This window comes from Physeter macrocephalus, unplaced genomic scaffold (assembly GCF_002837175.3).
Source record: "Physeter macrocephalus isolate SW-GA unplaced genomic scaffold, ASM283717v5 random_365, whole genome shotgun sequence".
Classification (NCBI taxonomy): domain Eukaryota; kingdom Metazoa; phylum Chordata; class Mammalia; order Artiodactyla; family Physeteridae; genus Physeter; species Physeter macrocephalus.
The window spans coordinates 2,197-15,887 of record NW_021145574.1 but is presented as its reverse complement, the minus strand read 5'-3'; the positions used below and the strand labels follow the sequence as shown (position 1 = coordinate 15,887).

General features: G+C 46.8%; 1 protein-coding gene across 2 annotated transcripts; it reads left to right on the top strand.

Moving 5' to 3' along the window:
• Window positions 1–73: 73 nt before the first annotated feature.
• On the top strand, window positions 74–8,486 carry VPS52 (VPS52 subunit of GARP complex). 2 transcript variants are annotated; one of them, XM_055082797.1, is made up of 18 exons: window positions 74–373; window positions 1,212–1,296; window positions 1,454–1,506; window positions 1,690–1,765; window positions 1,956–2,023; window positions 2,317–2,492; window positions 2,876–3,026; window positions 3,320–3,420; window positions 3,532–3,664; window positions 3,811–3,868; window positions 4,237–4,370; window positions 4,811–4,966; window positions 5,425–5,543; window positions 5,821–5,944; window positions 6,235–6,330; window positions 6,438–6,545; window positions 6,771–6,836; window positions 8,430–8,486. In XM_055082797.1, the coding sequence occupies exons 1-18, from the start codon at window positions 284–286 to the stop codon at window positions 8,469–8,471; spliced, it is 1,836 nt and encodes a 611-aa protein (XP_054938772.1). In that variant the 5' UTR covers window positions 74–283; the 3' UTR covers window positions 8,472–8,486. The 2 variants fall into 2 exon arrangements, with proteins under 2 accessions (XP_054938772.1, XP_054938773.1); XM_055082798.1 differs by lacking the exon at window positions 1,454–1,506 and having other exon boundaries at window positions 244–373.
• The last annotated feature ends 5,205 nt before the right edge of the window (window positions 8,487–13,691 follow it).

The following is a 13,691-nucleotide window of genomic DNA, read 5'->3' as shown; positions in this document are numbered from 1 at the left end:
GGAGCCAAGACTTCCGGTGCGGTTTTTCTTTACATGTTCGTAAAGTTCTTGGGTGTGAGAGCAACGAAGGTTCCGGATTGAGATCGTGCTTAAGACTTCCAATTCCCATTTGCACTTGGGTGAAGCGGTTAGAGCTGAAAGGGAAAGGCTGGAGGCAAACAATTTAACAATTTAACTCAAACATCTGGGAGCCATTTCGCGCCGTGCAAGACACTCCAGGACTTGTAGTTCCACTGCGGGGAACAGACTCGCCTGACAGCTGCCGGAAGTGAGGCTGCGCGGAATGGCCGCCGCTGCGACCATGGCTGCAGCCGCCCGGGAGCTGGTGTTGCGGGCCGGAGCCTCAGATATGGAGGAGGAAGAGGGCCCGCTGGTGAGAACGCAGGGCTGTTTCTCCTCCAGAGTCTTGTCCGATCTCCTCACGTCAGAAAGGCCTGGGCTGGGTGTAGGCACAAGGTTGGGAGCTCGGCTGCTACCGGTGATGCTACCCAGTTTGGCTCTCCATACACCTTCCTGAAATCGGACCTGAACCTGAGCGGGGACCAGAATGGCCGAGACTCAGGTTCTGGGGCCACAATTTAAGTTAATCTCCAGATGTTTGGGCAGAATAGAGAAACAGTGTAGAGTAACGGCTAGGAACATGGCCTCTGGAGTTAGATTGCTTGGGTTATAATTCCATCTCTGCCACTTACACTCTGTGTGTCTTTGGGCAAGTTAACTAGTCCGTCTGTGCCATCACTTTCCACACCTATAAGGTGAAGAAAATAAGACCTACTGTATAGGTTGTCGGTTAGGATTAGGCAAATGAATACAAATAAGATGGCACCTGGTGTGTAGGTAAACACTATAGGTTAGCTGACATTTCTAGAAAGGCTGGGGCTCCCCAGAGGGATGGTGATAGAACACCTAAGATAGCAGGAGTCTAGAGATCCTAAATTCAACTGCAGGTTCTGCTCTGTCCTCTGCATCTCCTAATTTTCCTTATTTGGTCACCTCCGCCCTTTCTGGGTTGCCTGTCTGCTGGTCATATTCCCTACCCATCAGCCCCAATCAGTAAGACTGAGACAATGTGAAACTTTTTGGAATTTTTGGACTCAGTATTTACCTATGGCTCCCCAGTGAAACTCCTTCTCCCCCACTTGAAGGGTTGGTGATTATCCCATTGTATTTTGTTCTCCCCCTTGCTTTCCCATTAACCTGTCCCTTTCCAGGAGGGTGGTCCGGGTCTTCAGGAGCCATTGCAGCTTGGAGAGTTGGACATCACCTCTGATGAATTCATCCTGGATGAAGTGGATGGTAAATGATGGCACGGGGGTGGGGGGATGCAGTTCCTATAACCTGAGAGGCATGGGGGCTGGAAGTACTAAGGCAGGGGTTAGTGTGCAGATGTTCAATGTGGGGATGGAGCTGTGGAGGAGCTGGATGGACCCTTATGATGAACTTCTATTTGCAGTTCACATTCAGGCGAATCTGGAGGATGAGTTAGTAAAGGAAGCTCTTAAAACGGTGAGGTTTTCCACTATACTAATCTGTCCCTCCACTTACCCTCCCCTCAGAGAAAAGAAGAAGAAAACAATCTCTTGCTCTTCTAATACCACCTTGGTGTCTTACTCTCTAGTCCTTCATTGACTCTGTTCCAGCATCCCTTCACTGACTCTCTCCTGACCTGTCACGTTTCTGTCGTCTCAGGGTGTGGATCTCCGTCACTATTCAAAGCAGGTTGAGCTGGAGCTACAGCAGATTGAGCAGAAATCCATTCGGGATTGTATCCTGCAGCAGAGAAAAAGGGTGGTGTTATTAAAATGGGCATTTTGGGGGGCATGGTGCTGACAGCCCCTTTGGGGCTGCCATCTTCTTTCTGAGGTTTATGTCACCTCAAGGAGAAATTAGAGGGTTCCTGCGGGTCTGAGGATCTCCATCTCCACAGTGAGGCCCCTTGACTTTTTGTGAGTCAGATATCCAAGAGAGTGAGAACATAGCATCTCTGCACAACCAGATCACAGCCTGTGATGCTGTCCTTGAGGTTAGTAACCCTCATAATCCTGAGCCCAGATCATGGTCTCTGGGACCTTTCTTTACATCATCAGCCTCAGGTGGGGACAGTTAGAGTCACTTTCAGGATGACCTCAGCAGCCTTTTTTGTTCTTGCCGTTATGACTAATGTTATTTGCCAGTGACCGTTCAGGTACCTCTTCCCTTATCATCCACTACCCTCATGGACTGATAGATACTGGAGATTTTACCAAGAAACTTGGGTGGCCCACTCGTCCCCTGCCAACCCTATGGCCATTCAGTAACACTTCCACCTTCCCCCAGCGCATGGAGCAGATGTTGGGAGCTTTTCAGAGTGATCTCAGCTCCATCAGCTCTGAGATCCGGACACTGCAGGAACAGTCAGGAGCCATGAACATTCGGCTTCGAAACCGCCAGGCTGTTCGGGGGAAACTCGGGGAGCTTGTTGATGGTCTGGTGGTGCCCTCTGCTCTGGTCACGTGAGTCATCAGTTTGAAGGGGCATAATGTCTGTACCAAGTAGATGGGCTGGAGCAACCTACCCTACTTACCACATGGGTCTCCATCGCGTCACTTCCAGAAACTGATGAGTGGGTTGACAGCTCTTCCTAACCTTGATGCGGGCTTTAGGCATCAAAGATTAGGAATCATCCAGGGTTGGACGTAGAGAAGGGGGTCCAAGGCTTACGTGGGTGGTGGAGGTGTGTGTGTCTAGGAACAGAAAACTTTGTACATGTGTCCTGACTCTATGATGCAGTGTAAGAAGGGAGAGGAGACAGAGGCTGGATGCCAGGGGTATGGTTTAGAATCTAGGGGTGTCTGGGTCTCCCTCCTCACCCATCCCACCCCTCCTTGCTCCCCAGGGCAATTCTGGAGGCACCAGTCACAGAGCCCCGGTTCCTGGAGCAGCTGCAGGAGCTGGATGCCAAGGCAGCTGCAGTCCGAGAGCAGGAGGCTAGAGGCACAGCAGCCTGCGCAGACGTCCGAGGCGTGCTCGACCGGCTCCGGATCAAGGTGGGGAGGGGGGTGGATACTCTAGAGACTACTCAAACCAGCCTCCCTGAGAAGTCCACTCTGAATTGCCCTGGCAAAGCTCATTATAGCCTGTGCCCAAGAACTTCACTTTGCCTTTACCTGGCAGAGCTCATTCTCACATCTCTGGGTTCCCCTGGAAGTCTTAAGAAATATCAAAGAGGTATTCTCTACTCTTCCTCCTCCCATATCCAACATTTGTTCCTTCCCTCAGTAATTCCCAAACAGTGAGAAGGTTGCAGCTTCATGCCCTGTGTTTGGTCCCCCATGTCTAGGCAGTGACGAAGATCCGAGAGTTCATCCTTCAGAAGATCTATTCCTTCAGAAAACCAATGACCAACTATCAGATCCCCCAGACGGCCCTGCTGAAGTACAGGTTGTCGCCCAAAGGAAGGGCTGGGGGTGGCCTCGGAGCTCTTGAGCAGCCCAGCATGATGCTGGGCGTCTTGGGCCGTCAGGTAGACTCACTGGTCGCTGGCCCCTCCAGGTTTTTCTATCAGTTCCTGCTGGGCAACGAACGGGCCACCGCAAAGGAGATCAGGGACGAGTACGTGGAGACACTGAGCAAGATCTACCTGTCCTACTACCGCTCTTACCTGGGGCGGCTCATGAAGGTGCAGGTGAGGCCATGGAGGGCGAGGCAGTCCTGGGCCCCTGGGCTGGGGGGAGGGGCAGCTATGGGGCAATGGGGGACAGTATAAAAAGACATTTTTTTGTTGCACTTTGGGAAGCGATGGTTCCCAGTTCTCTCTGCTCTTTTCTCTAGTATGAGGAAGTCGCTGAGAAGGATGATCTAATGGGCGTGGAAGATACAGCCAAGAAAGATATCCTGGAGCTGAGAGGCCCTCATGCTGGGTCTGGAGAGTGAGGGGGGCTTCTGGCTCCAGCCTCCAAGGCACTGCTGCTTACCTTGTTCTGTGGGACCAAAACCTCTGAGAATGTGATCAAGGCTGTGGCCTCCCTCCCCAGAAAAATGCACAGATCATCTTGACACGGAGTTTTGCATATGATGTCAGGGGGTGTAGAGGCACCTTAGAGTCCATTCACCGATGTGAGGTGAAGTGGGGCCCCAGAATTGGGAAAGAGGGGCCCTGGGGCTGTGTCTGGCTGCTGGGGGCCCCTGGAGGTCCTGAGTCTTTGACCTTCCATCACAGTTGTGCTGTGACTGTTTCCCTTGACTCTGACTCTCCACGATTCTTCTCAAAGCCGTCCCTCCGCAGCAGGAACACCATCTTCACCCTGGGGACCCGGGGCTCTGTCATCTCCCCCACTGAACTGGAAGCCCCCATCCTTGTGCCCCACACCGCCCAGCGGGGAGAACAGAGGGTAGGCGGAGGAGCAAGCCTTAGCTAACGGGGTGCGGGGGGGGGGGGAGAACTCCGAGTACACACCTCAGGGCAAAGCTTCCCCCACTGCGGGCCCCCGTGGGAGTCCCCTTCTCCAGTCACCCCAGTGTTCTGTGATAAGAGGGTTGGGACCATTGACTTCGGGTGTACAGAGGGGAGAGGTGGGTGATACGTCATGAGGCAGGTGTGGAGGAGGATATGGGAGCAGCAACAGCAGATGGGGGCGGCCTCTTCTCGTGCCCCCCACCCCACCTCTTCAGTACCCGTTCAGGATGCTCTTTCGCCGCCCGGACTGGGGGTAGATGGGGAGGGTCTCCTGAGCTCCCATTACCCAGGTTTGCTGATTTCCCAGCTGTGTCCACGGACTGCTGGTACTGGGGTCCATCCCGTCTGTCTCTTTTCTTACCTCTTCCATCCTAGTATCCTTTCGAGGCCCTCTTCCGCAGCCAGCACTACGCCCTCCTCGACAACTCCTGCCGTGAATACCTTTTCATCTGTGAATTCTTTGTGGTGTCTGGCTCGGCTGCACACGACCTCTTCCACGCAGTCATGGGCCGCACGCTCAGCATGACCCTGGTAGGCTCCCTCGCTCCCGGGCTCTTAGACCTCTGTCCCCAGTTCTCGTCAACACCACAGTGGGGTCACAGCCCTAGGGTTACTGAAACCAGGATCCCCTCGTTCTAAAATGCATGAGCCACGTCCTCACTGTGTGATTCCCCATGAAACCATCAAAGCTTGGGCTCCCGGAGGCTCCTGGGGACACACAGGTGACGGCACCTGAAAACTCAGGGGCCCCTACACCTTGGTGCTCAGCCCTGAATTCTGCTATGATGGACTTGTGATCTTAGATCTGGGGAGCAAGGCTGCAGGACCACCCGAGTGGCCAGTGGGCAGGGAAGGAGGGAGCATTTGCCATTTAGATCCCCTCCCCAGTGCCACGTCCCCAGGGGAGCACAAGCATCTGTCCATGGCCACTGGGAAAAGCAAAGTAACAGATACTCTCTTCCAATCCCCTGCCTGTTCCTAAATCACAGAAACACCTGGAGTCTTACCTCACTGACTGCTACGATGCCATTGCTGTTTTTCTCTGTATCCATATTGTTCTCCGATTCCGCAACATTGCAGCCAAGAGGGATGTTCCTGCCCTGGACAGGTCGCTGAGTTCTGGTCCTTGATGTCCCACTGGCCTTGAAATCTTTGGTCTTGCACCAGCCTGCCCTGACCCATGGGCTCCTCCTGACCTGAACCATTGACCCTGTTCCCATTTGTCTGTCTAGAGGCAGTACTACTGCTTCCAGACTCACCTTTCACACCCACTCCAGCTTCCACCAGCCATCACCCATCGATCAGGGTTCCCGCACACACACCCTCCCCCTGGCCCCCACCCCTGACGTTCCTTGCCAGATCTCTGATTCTGATCAAGCCCACAGGTACTGGGAACAAGTGCTTGCCTTGCTGTGGCCACGGTTTGAACTGATCCTGGAGATGAACGTCCAGAGTGTCCGCAGCACTGACCCTCAGCGCCTCGGGGGGCTGGACACTCGGCCTCACTACGTGAGGGCGGGCAGGGGTAACGGGCTGTTGAAAGGCAGGGCTCGAAGGCTTGCTGCAGGGGTCACCCGGGTTCACGGTTGTGTCCATGGGCCTGGCTGGACAGCTAGCCACGCTGTGTGAGGGGCAGTCTGGGAGTGTGGTCAGACTCAGGGTGGGCTGGGCACTGTGGTGGGAGGGCTTGGAGGTGGGAGTCACCCAGAGACCGGCTGGCCAGCTTCAAGGGAGTTGGGGGTTTCATGGGTTGGGCCAGGGGGGTGGCTTGATTTTTCTTCCTACCCTCTTTCTCCCAGATCACACGCCGCTACGCAGAGTTCTCCTCGGCTCTTGTCAGCATCAATCAGACGATTCCCAATGAACGGACGATGCAGCTGCTGGGCCAGCTACAGGTGAGGGGTGGCTGGGAGAGGTTTCCGAGCCACAGGGCTGCTGCAGGGGGCTGGCGTGTGAGGTGGGGGCCCTTGCCTGCTCCCGTCACCTCCTCTCATTTTTTCAGGTGGAGGTGGAGAATTTTGTCCTTCGAGTGGCAGCCGAGTTCTCCTCAAGGAAGGAGCAGCTTGTGTTTCTGATCAACAACTACGACATGATGCTGGGGGTGCTGATGGTACCTGAAGCCCTTTCTCCTTGTCTCTCTCCCCGGAGAATTCGGGTTCCCCCCACTGCTCCGTTACCTCCATGAGGCAAAGATTATGCTGGCTTTGTTTGGTGTTTTATTCTTGCAGACTGGCACAGCGTCTGGCTACGTACAGTAAATGTGGGGAGAAGGGGATATTCTGACATGAAGGGCAGCTTCTCCCCAAACTTGAGATTTCCCTCTGTCTTCCCTTAGGAGCGGGCTGCGGATGACAGCAAAGAGGTTGAAAGTTTCCAACAGCTGCTCAATGCTCGGACACAGGTAGGGGTGTGGGGAAGAGGAAAGGGATAGTCCCATGTGCTGTTTAGTTCAGAGAGTGTGTGTGTGTGTGTGTGTGTGTGTGTGTGTGTGTGTGTGTGTGTGTGTGTGTGTAGGGGCCATTAGCAGACTCCAGATACACAGAATTGGAATTGTTATAACTCTTGGTTCACAACATGCTGTCATTATTGGTCTATTTTATTTTCTTTTGTATTTTTTTAATGATATAGACATCCACGAACCTACCACACACCTTGGCAATAAACCCCACTCCATCACCCTCCGTCTCACATAGAGGCACCTCTTGACCTAAATGTTGTCTTTATCATGCCCTGGCTTTAAAAAATACAGCCATAGGGACTTCCCTGGTGGTCCAGTGGTTAGGACTCTGTGTTCCCCCCACTGCTCCGTTACCTCCATGAGGCAAAGATTATGCTGGCTTTGTTTGGTGTTTTATTCTTGCAGACTGGCACAGCGTCTGGCTACGTACAGTAAATGTGGGGAGAAGGGGATATTCTGACATGAAGGGCAGCTTCTCCCCAAACTTGAGATTTCCCTCTGTCTTCCCTTAGGAGCGGGCTGCGGATGACAGCAAAGAGGTTGAAAGTTTCCAACAGCTGCTCAATGCTCGGACACAGGTAGGGGTGTGGGGAAGAGGAAAGGGATAGTCCCATGTGCTGTTTAGTTCAGAGAGTGTGTGTGTGTGTGTGTGTGTGTGTGTGTGTGTGTGTGTGTGTGTGTGTGTGTGTGTGTAGGGGCCATTAGCAGACTCCAGATACACAGAATTGGAATTGTTATAACTCTTGGTTCACAACATGCTGTCATTATTGGTCTATTTTATTTTCTTTTGTATTTTTTTAATGATATAGACATCCACGAACCTACCACACACCTTGGCAATAAACCCCACTCCATCACCCTCCGTCTCACATAGAGGCACCTCTTGACCTAAATGTTGTCTTTATCATGCCCTGGCTTTAAAAAATACAGCCATAGGGACTTCCCTGGTGGTCCAGTGGTTAGGACTCTGTGCTTCCACTGCAGGGGGCACGGGTTTGATCCCTGGTTGGGGAACTAAGATTCTGCATACCGCATGGTGTGACCAAAAAAAAAAAGTAAAAAAAAAAATAGAGCTATAGGTATGCCAAAACAGTAACTATTTGGTTTTGGGTTTGAGTGCCATAAAAGTGAGAATCACAAGATTATTTCATGCATAATTTTTCTAGTATCGTCCTGTTATGACATATGGCTGTAGCTCATTCTTTTTCACTGCAATATAATGTTACATTGTGTGAATATAACAGAGGACATTTGGATTATTTCCAGTTTCTTGCTCCTGTGAACATTGTTTTATGAACAGTTATGTCTTTTAGCACACATAGATATATCAAAAGTTTTATCAAGAATCTCTCTTGGAAGTAGGAGTAGGCTTGCTGCATCTAGAGAATGCTAGTATTCAACTTTATGAGACAATGCCAAATTGTTTTCCTAAGTGATGGGACCAGTTTATTCCTTACCTGAAATGTATAAGAATTTTCATTGAGTCATATTTTCTCCAGCATATGGTAGATCAGACTATCTTTGCCTTTCTGGTAGGTGTCTCACTGGGAGCTTGATTTGCATTTTCCTGATTACTAATGAGATTGAGCATCATTTTAAATGTTAAGTAACCATACACATTTTTCTTTTCTGTAAAATGTCTGTCATAGCATTTGACCTTTTAAAACTTGGGGTGTTTGTGTTTGTCTTATTGATTTATAAGAGTTCTTAATACATTTACCTACTAATCTTTTGTTGATTGTATAGGTTGCAGATACCTTTCAGGAGGTGTTTTATCTTTTAACTTTTTTTTTTTTAATTTAATTTAATTTACGTGCTTTTTTTTTTTTTTTTTTTTTTTTTTTTTTTTTTTGGCTACGCTGGGTCGTCTTTTCTGTGCGTGGGCTTTCTCTAGTTGCGGCGACCGGGGGCCACTCTTCATCGCGGTGCACGGGCCTCTCACTGTCGCGGCCTCTCTTGCTGCGGAGCACAAGCTCCAGATGCGCAGGCTCAGTAGTTGTGGCTCACGGGCCTAGTTGCTCCGCGGCATGTGGGATCTTCCCAGACCAGGGCTCGAACCCGTGTCCCCTGCATTGGCAGGCAGACTCTCAACCACTGCGCCACCAGGGAAGCCCCTAATTTTATTTAAAGAATTTTTTTTGCCTGCTCTGCGAGGCTTGTGGGATCTTAGTTCCCTGACCAGGGATCAAACCCAGGCCCTCGGCAGTGAAAGTGCGGAGTCCTAACCTCTGGACTGCCAGGGAATTCCCCTTTTTACTTTTTCTGTGTCATCATATGATGAACAGAAATTTCTAACTGTAACTTGATGAATTTAATAATCCTTATTTTTGTGTCTTGTTTAAGAAATCCCTAATTACCCCAAAGTCAGAAAAATATTATACTGCATTTTCTTCTTAATATTGTAGAATTTTGCTTTTTACTTTTAAGCCCTAAATTTACCTAGAATTGATTTTTGTGTATGATGTGAGCTAGAAAACTGATTATTTTCTATTTGGAAAAATGATTGGCCTAGAACCATTTATAGGAAGTCCCTTTCTTTCCCCATTTGATCTGTAGTCCTGTCTCTGTCACATAGCAAAACTCCACAAACATGTGCCTCTTGCCTCTAGTCTATTCCATTGATCAATTTCTCTACCCTGCAAAACAGTTTTAATTATTATGCTTTTAGGACAAATTCTCCTACCTTCTTTTTTGTTTGTTTTGTTTCGTTTTTGGTGGCACCTTGCAGCTTGTGGGATCTTAGTTCCACAACCAGGGATTGAACCCAGGCCCCTGCAATGGAAGTGTGGAGTCCTAACGACTGGACTGCCAGGGAATTCCCTCTCCTACCTTCTTTTTCATCATTATCTTGAGTATTATTGGCCTTTTGATTTTTCATGTAAATTTTATGATCAGCTTATAAGTTTTCAGAAAAGCTCATTAATGATTTTGAATGTAGTTACATTGATCAGTTTAGAAGAATTGATGTTTTGATATTGAAACTTCCTATCCAGGAACATGGCCCCTCTCTACATTTTTAAATATAGTCTTTAATGTCTTTTGATAACCTTTTATAATTTTCAGCACAAAGATATTTCAAATCTTTTGTTAGAATTGTTCCTAGGTAGGTGTAATACGTAGCTTTAGTCCTACTAGGAATACATAAATCTTTCCCAATTCTTTACCTTTAATTTCTTATGTCTTTGATCTTTTACTCTTCTGGCCAGGACCTCTATGACAGAGTTTAATAGTTGAATAATATCCTGTTCCTGAGTTTAAAAGAAATGCTTTTATCATTTTCTCATTAAGAGTAATGTAGATGTAGGTTTTTTTGTCGATGCCCTTTATCAGGTTAAGAAAATTCCTTTTAATCACTCTTGCGCTAGGAGTTTTTATTGTAGTTTTTCCTACTAGAAATAAATCTACATTTATTTAGGGACAATTACTAAGAATAATACTAGGAATTACTAGAAATAATAACTACATTTTTTTTTCCTCTCTGTTTGGACTTTATTCTTTTAGGATTTGTCCTTTAAATAAACTGTTGTTCCTTAAATATTGTCTTTTAAAAAAGAAATTTACTTGTTTCAAGTGGTGTGTAGAAATGCTGTTGATTTTTGTACATGGATTATATAGCCAGCCACCTTCCTCAATTCTTTTTTTTTAAAGTATCTTTTTTTTTTTTTTGGCGGTACTCGGGCCTCTCACTGTTGTGGCCTCTCTGGTTGCGGAGCACAGGCTCCGGACGCGCAGGCCCAGCGGCCATGGCCCACGGGCCCAGCCGCTCCGCGGCATGTGGGATCCTCCCGGACTGGGGCACGAACCCGTATCCCCCGCATCGGCAGGCGGACTCTCAACCACTGCGCCACCAGGGAGGCCCTAAAGTATCATTTTAACTTTATTTATTTTTATTTTTTTAAACTTATTTATTTATATTTGGTTGTGCTGGGTCTTCATCGCTGCGTGGAGGCTTTCGCGGTCTTTCTCTGGTTGTGGCGAGCAGGGGCTACTCTTCGTTGCGGTGTGCGGGCTTCTCACTGCGGTGGCTTCTCTTGTGGAGCACGGGCTCTGGTCGCGCGGGCTTCAGTAGTTGTGGCACTCGGGCTCAATAGTTGTGGCTCATGGGCTAAGGTGCTCCGCGGCATGTGGGATCTTACTGGACGAGGGATCGAACCCATGACCCCTACATTGGCAGGCGGATTCTTAACCACTTCTCCAGCAGGGAAGTCCCCTAAATTATTTCTAATAATATTTTTGGAGGTGTGTGTGTGTTTCTTTGTAGGCGTTCATCATCTCTGAATTGTGACAGTTTTATTTCTTCTTTTCTGATCCCTATGTATTTAATTTCTGTCTTTATTCTCTTACTGCATTAGCTAGTACCTCCAGTACAAAGCTGAATGGTTGAATAGAAGTGGTGATAGTGAGAACGCTTATCTCTTCCTAATTTTAAAAGGAGTGCTTTCATCATTTCCGCATTAAGAGTACTGTTGTTGTAGGTTTTTTATAGATATCCTTTATCAGGTGAAGAAAATTCCTTTCGATCTCTAGTATGCCAAAAGTTATTAATTTTTAAAAAATCATGAATGGGTATTGAATTTTTAATCAAGAATGTGTGCTTTTTCTGCATACATTGAGGTAATCATATATTTAAGTTTAAAAAAATCTATTATGTCATGGGTGGGATAAATTAGGACTTTGGGATTAAGATACACACAACTATATATAAAATAAACAGCAAGGACCTACTGTATAGCACAGGGAACTATATTCAATATCTTGAAATAACCTATAATGGACAAGAATCTGAAAAAGAATGTATCTATCTATCTGTATATATATCTATATCTGAATCACTTTGCTATACACCTGAAAGTATCACAATGTTGTAAATCAACTATACTTCAATTTAAAAAAAAAAATCTACTGTGTGGTATATTACATTTGTAGATTTTAGAATGTTAAACCATTCTGGATTTGGTCTAATTCATATGGAATTTTTGCTTCTCTGTGCAGAAGCGAGATTGGCCTGTGATGTTCTTTTCTTGTACTGTACTTGTGTGGTTTTGGTACCAAAGTCATACTGGATTTGTAGAAGAAGGTGGGAAGGAAGTATTTCGTCATTCTTTTTATTCTGAAAGAGTTTGAGATTGAAATGATCTCTTCCTTGGAAGTATCTTAGAACTTACCAGCACAAACATCCAGGGAGATTTAAAACTGAAATTCCTGGGCTTCCCTGGTGGCGCAGTGGTTAAGAGTCCGCCTGCCAACGCAGGGGACATGGGTTCAAGCCCTGGTCCGGGAAGATCCCACATGCCGCGGAGCAACTAATCCCCCGCCACACAACTCCTGAAGCCCGTGTGTGCCCTAGAGCCTGTGCCCTGCAACAAGAGAAGCCACCGCAATTAGAAGCCCGCGCACCGCAACGAAGAGCAGCCCCCGCTTGCCACAACTAGAGAAAGCCCGCGCGCAGCAATGAAGACCCAACGCAGCCAAAAACAAACAAACAAACAAACAAAAATTGTGGCACTGCCATTTAAAAAAAAAAAAACTGTGAAATTCCCTCTACTGCTTTTACTGAGTTCTGTAGGTTTGAATATGTAGCATTTTTATTATTCCGTTCTAAGAATTTTTATATTTCAGTCATTTCTTCTTCAATCCATGAGATTTTTTTAGAGGAGTGTTTTAAAATTTCCAAAAGTAGTTTATTTATCTTTTTGTTATTAATGTCTAACTTAATTGCATTGTGGATGGAGAATGTGGCCTTTCGGTAGTGAAAATTTGAAATTTGAAAATTTTTTGAAATTTGTTTATATTTGCTTTGGCCTAGGACACGATCAACTTTTGTAAATGTTCCATGGTTTTTTAAAATTGTTTAATTTTTTAAAATTTGTTTATTTGGCTGCACCAGTTCTTAGTTGAGGCATGTCGGATCTAGTTCCCTGACCAGGGATCGAACCCAGGGCCCGTGCATTGGGAGCGCAGAGTCTTAGCCACTGGACCACCAGGGAAGTCCCCCATGTATGTTTGAGAAGATTGTGTATTCTTTGATTGTCAGGTGTGGAAATCAAGCTCTTTAGTTCTGCTGTTCACATCATCTATATCTTTACTGATTTTTTTTTTTGTCTACTTATCAGTAGTTGAGAGAGATGTTTTGAAATTCATAAGTTTATCAGTTTTTCACTGCAGTTTTCTTTTTTAACATCTTTATTGGAGTATAATTGCTTTACAATGGTGTGTTAGTTTCTGCTTTATAACAAAGTGAATCAGCTATACATATACATATATCCCCATATCTCCTCCCTCTGCGTCTCCTTCCCACCCTCCCTATCTCACCCCTGTAGGTGATCACAAAGAACCGAGATAATCTCCAAAGGGGGACTTTAGGTATAGGCCTGACATGACCAGGTTTATGTTTTTTTTTTTTTTAGATTCCATATATATGTGTTAGCATATGGTGTTTGTTTTTCTCTTTCTGACTTACTTCACTCAGTATAACAGACTTTAGGTCCATCCACCTCACTACAAATAATTCAATTTTGTTTCTTTTTATGGCTGAGTAATATTCCACTGTATATATGTGCCACAGCTTCTTTATCCATTCATCTGTCGATGGACACTTAGGTTGCTTCCATGTCCTGGCTATTGTAAATAGAGCTGCAGTGAACATTGTGGTACGATTCTTTTTGAATTATGGTTTTCCCAAGGGTATATGCCCAGTAATGGGATTGCTGGGTCATACGGTAGTTCGATTTTTAGTCTTTTAAGGAACCTCCATACTGTTCTCCATAGTGGCTGTATCAATTTACATTCCCACCAACA

What these genes read in the sequence shown, in the direction of transcription:
- VPS52 (XM_055082797.1), top strand. Translation starts at nt 284, where the DNA reads ATGGCCGCCGCTGCGACCATGGCTGCAGCCGCCCGGGAGCTGGTGTTG. An exon ending in CCCAGCGGGGAGAACAGAGG is followed by an intron (nt 4,371 to 4,810) that starts GTAGGCGGAGGA and finishes CTTCCATCCTAG; the next exon opens with TATCCTTTCGAGGCCCTCTT. An exon ending in TGGACACTCGGCCTCACTAC is followed by an intron (nt 5,945 to 6,234) that starts GTGAGGGCGGGC and finishes TCTTTCTCCCAG; the next exon opens with ATCACACGCCGCTACGCAGA.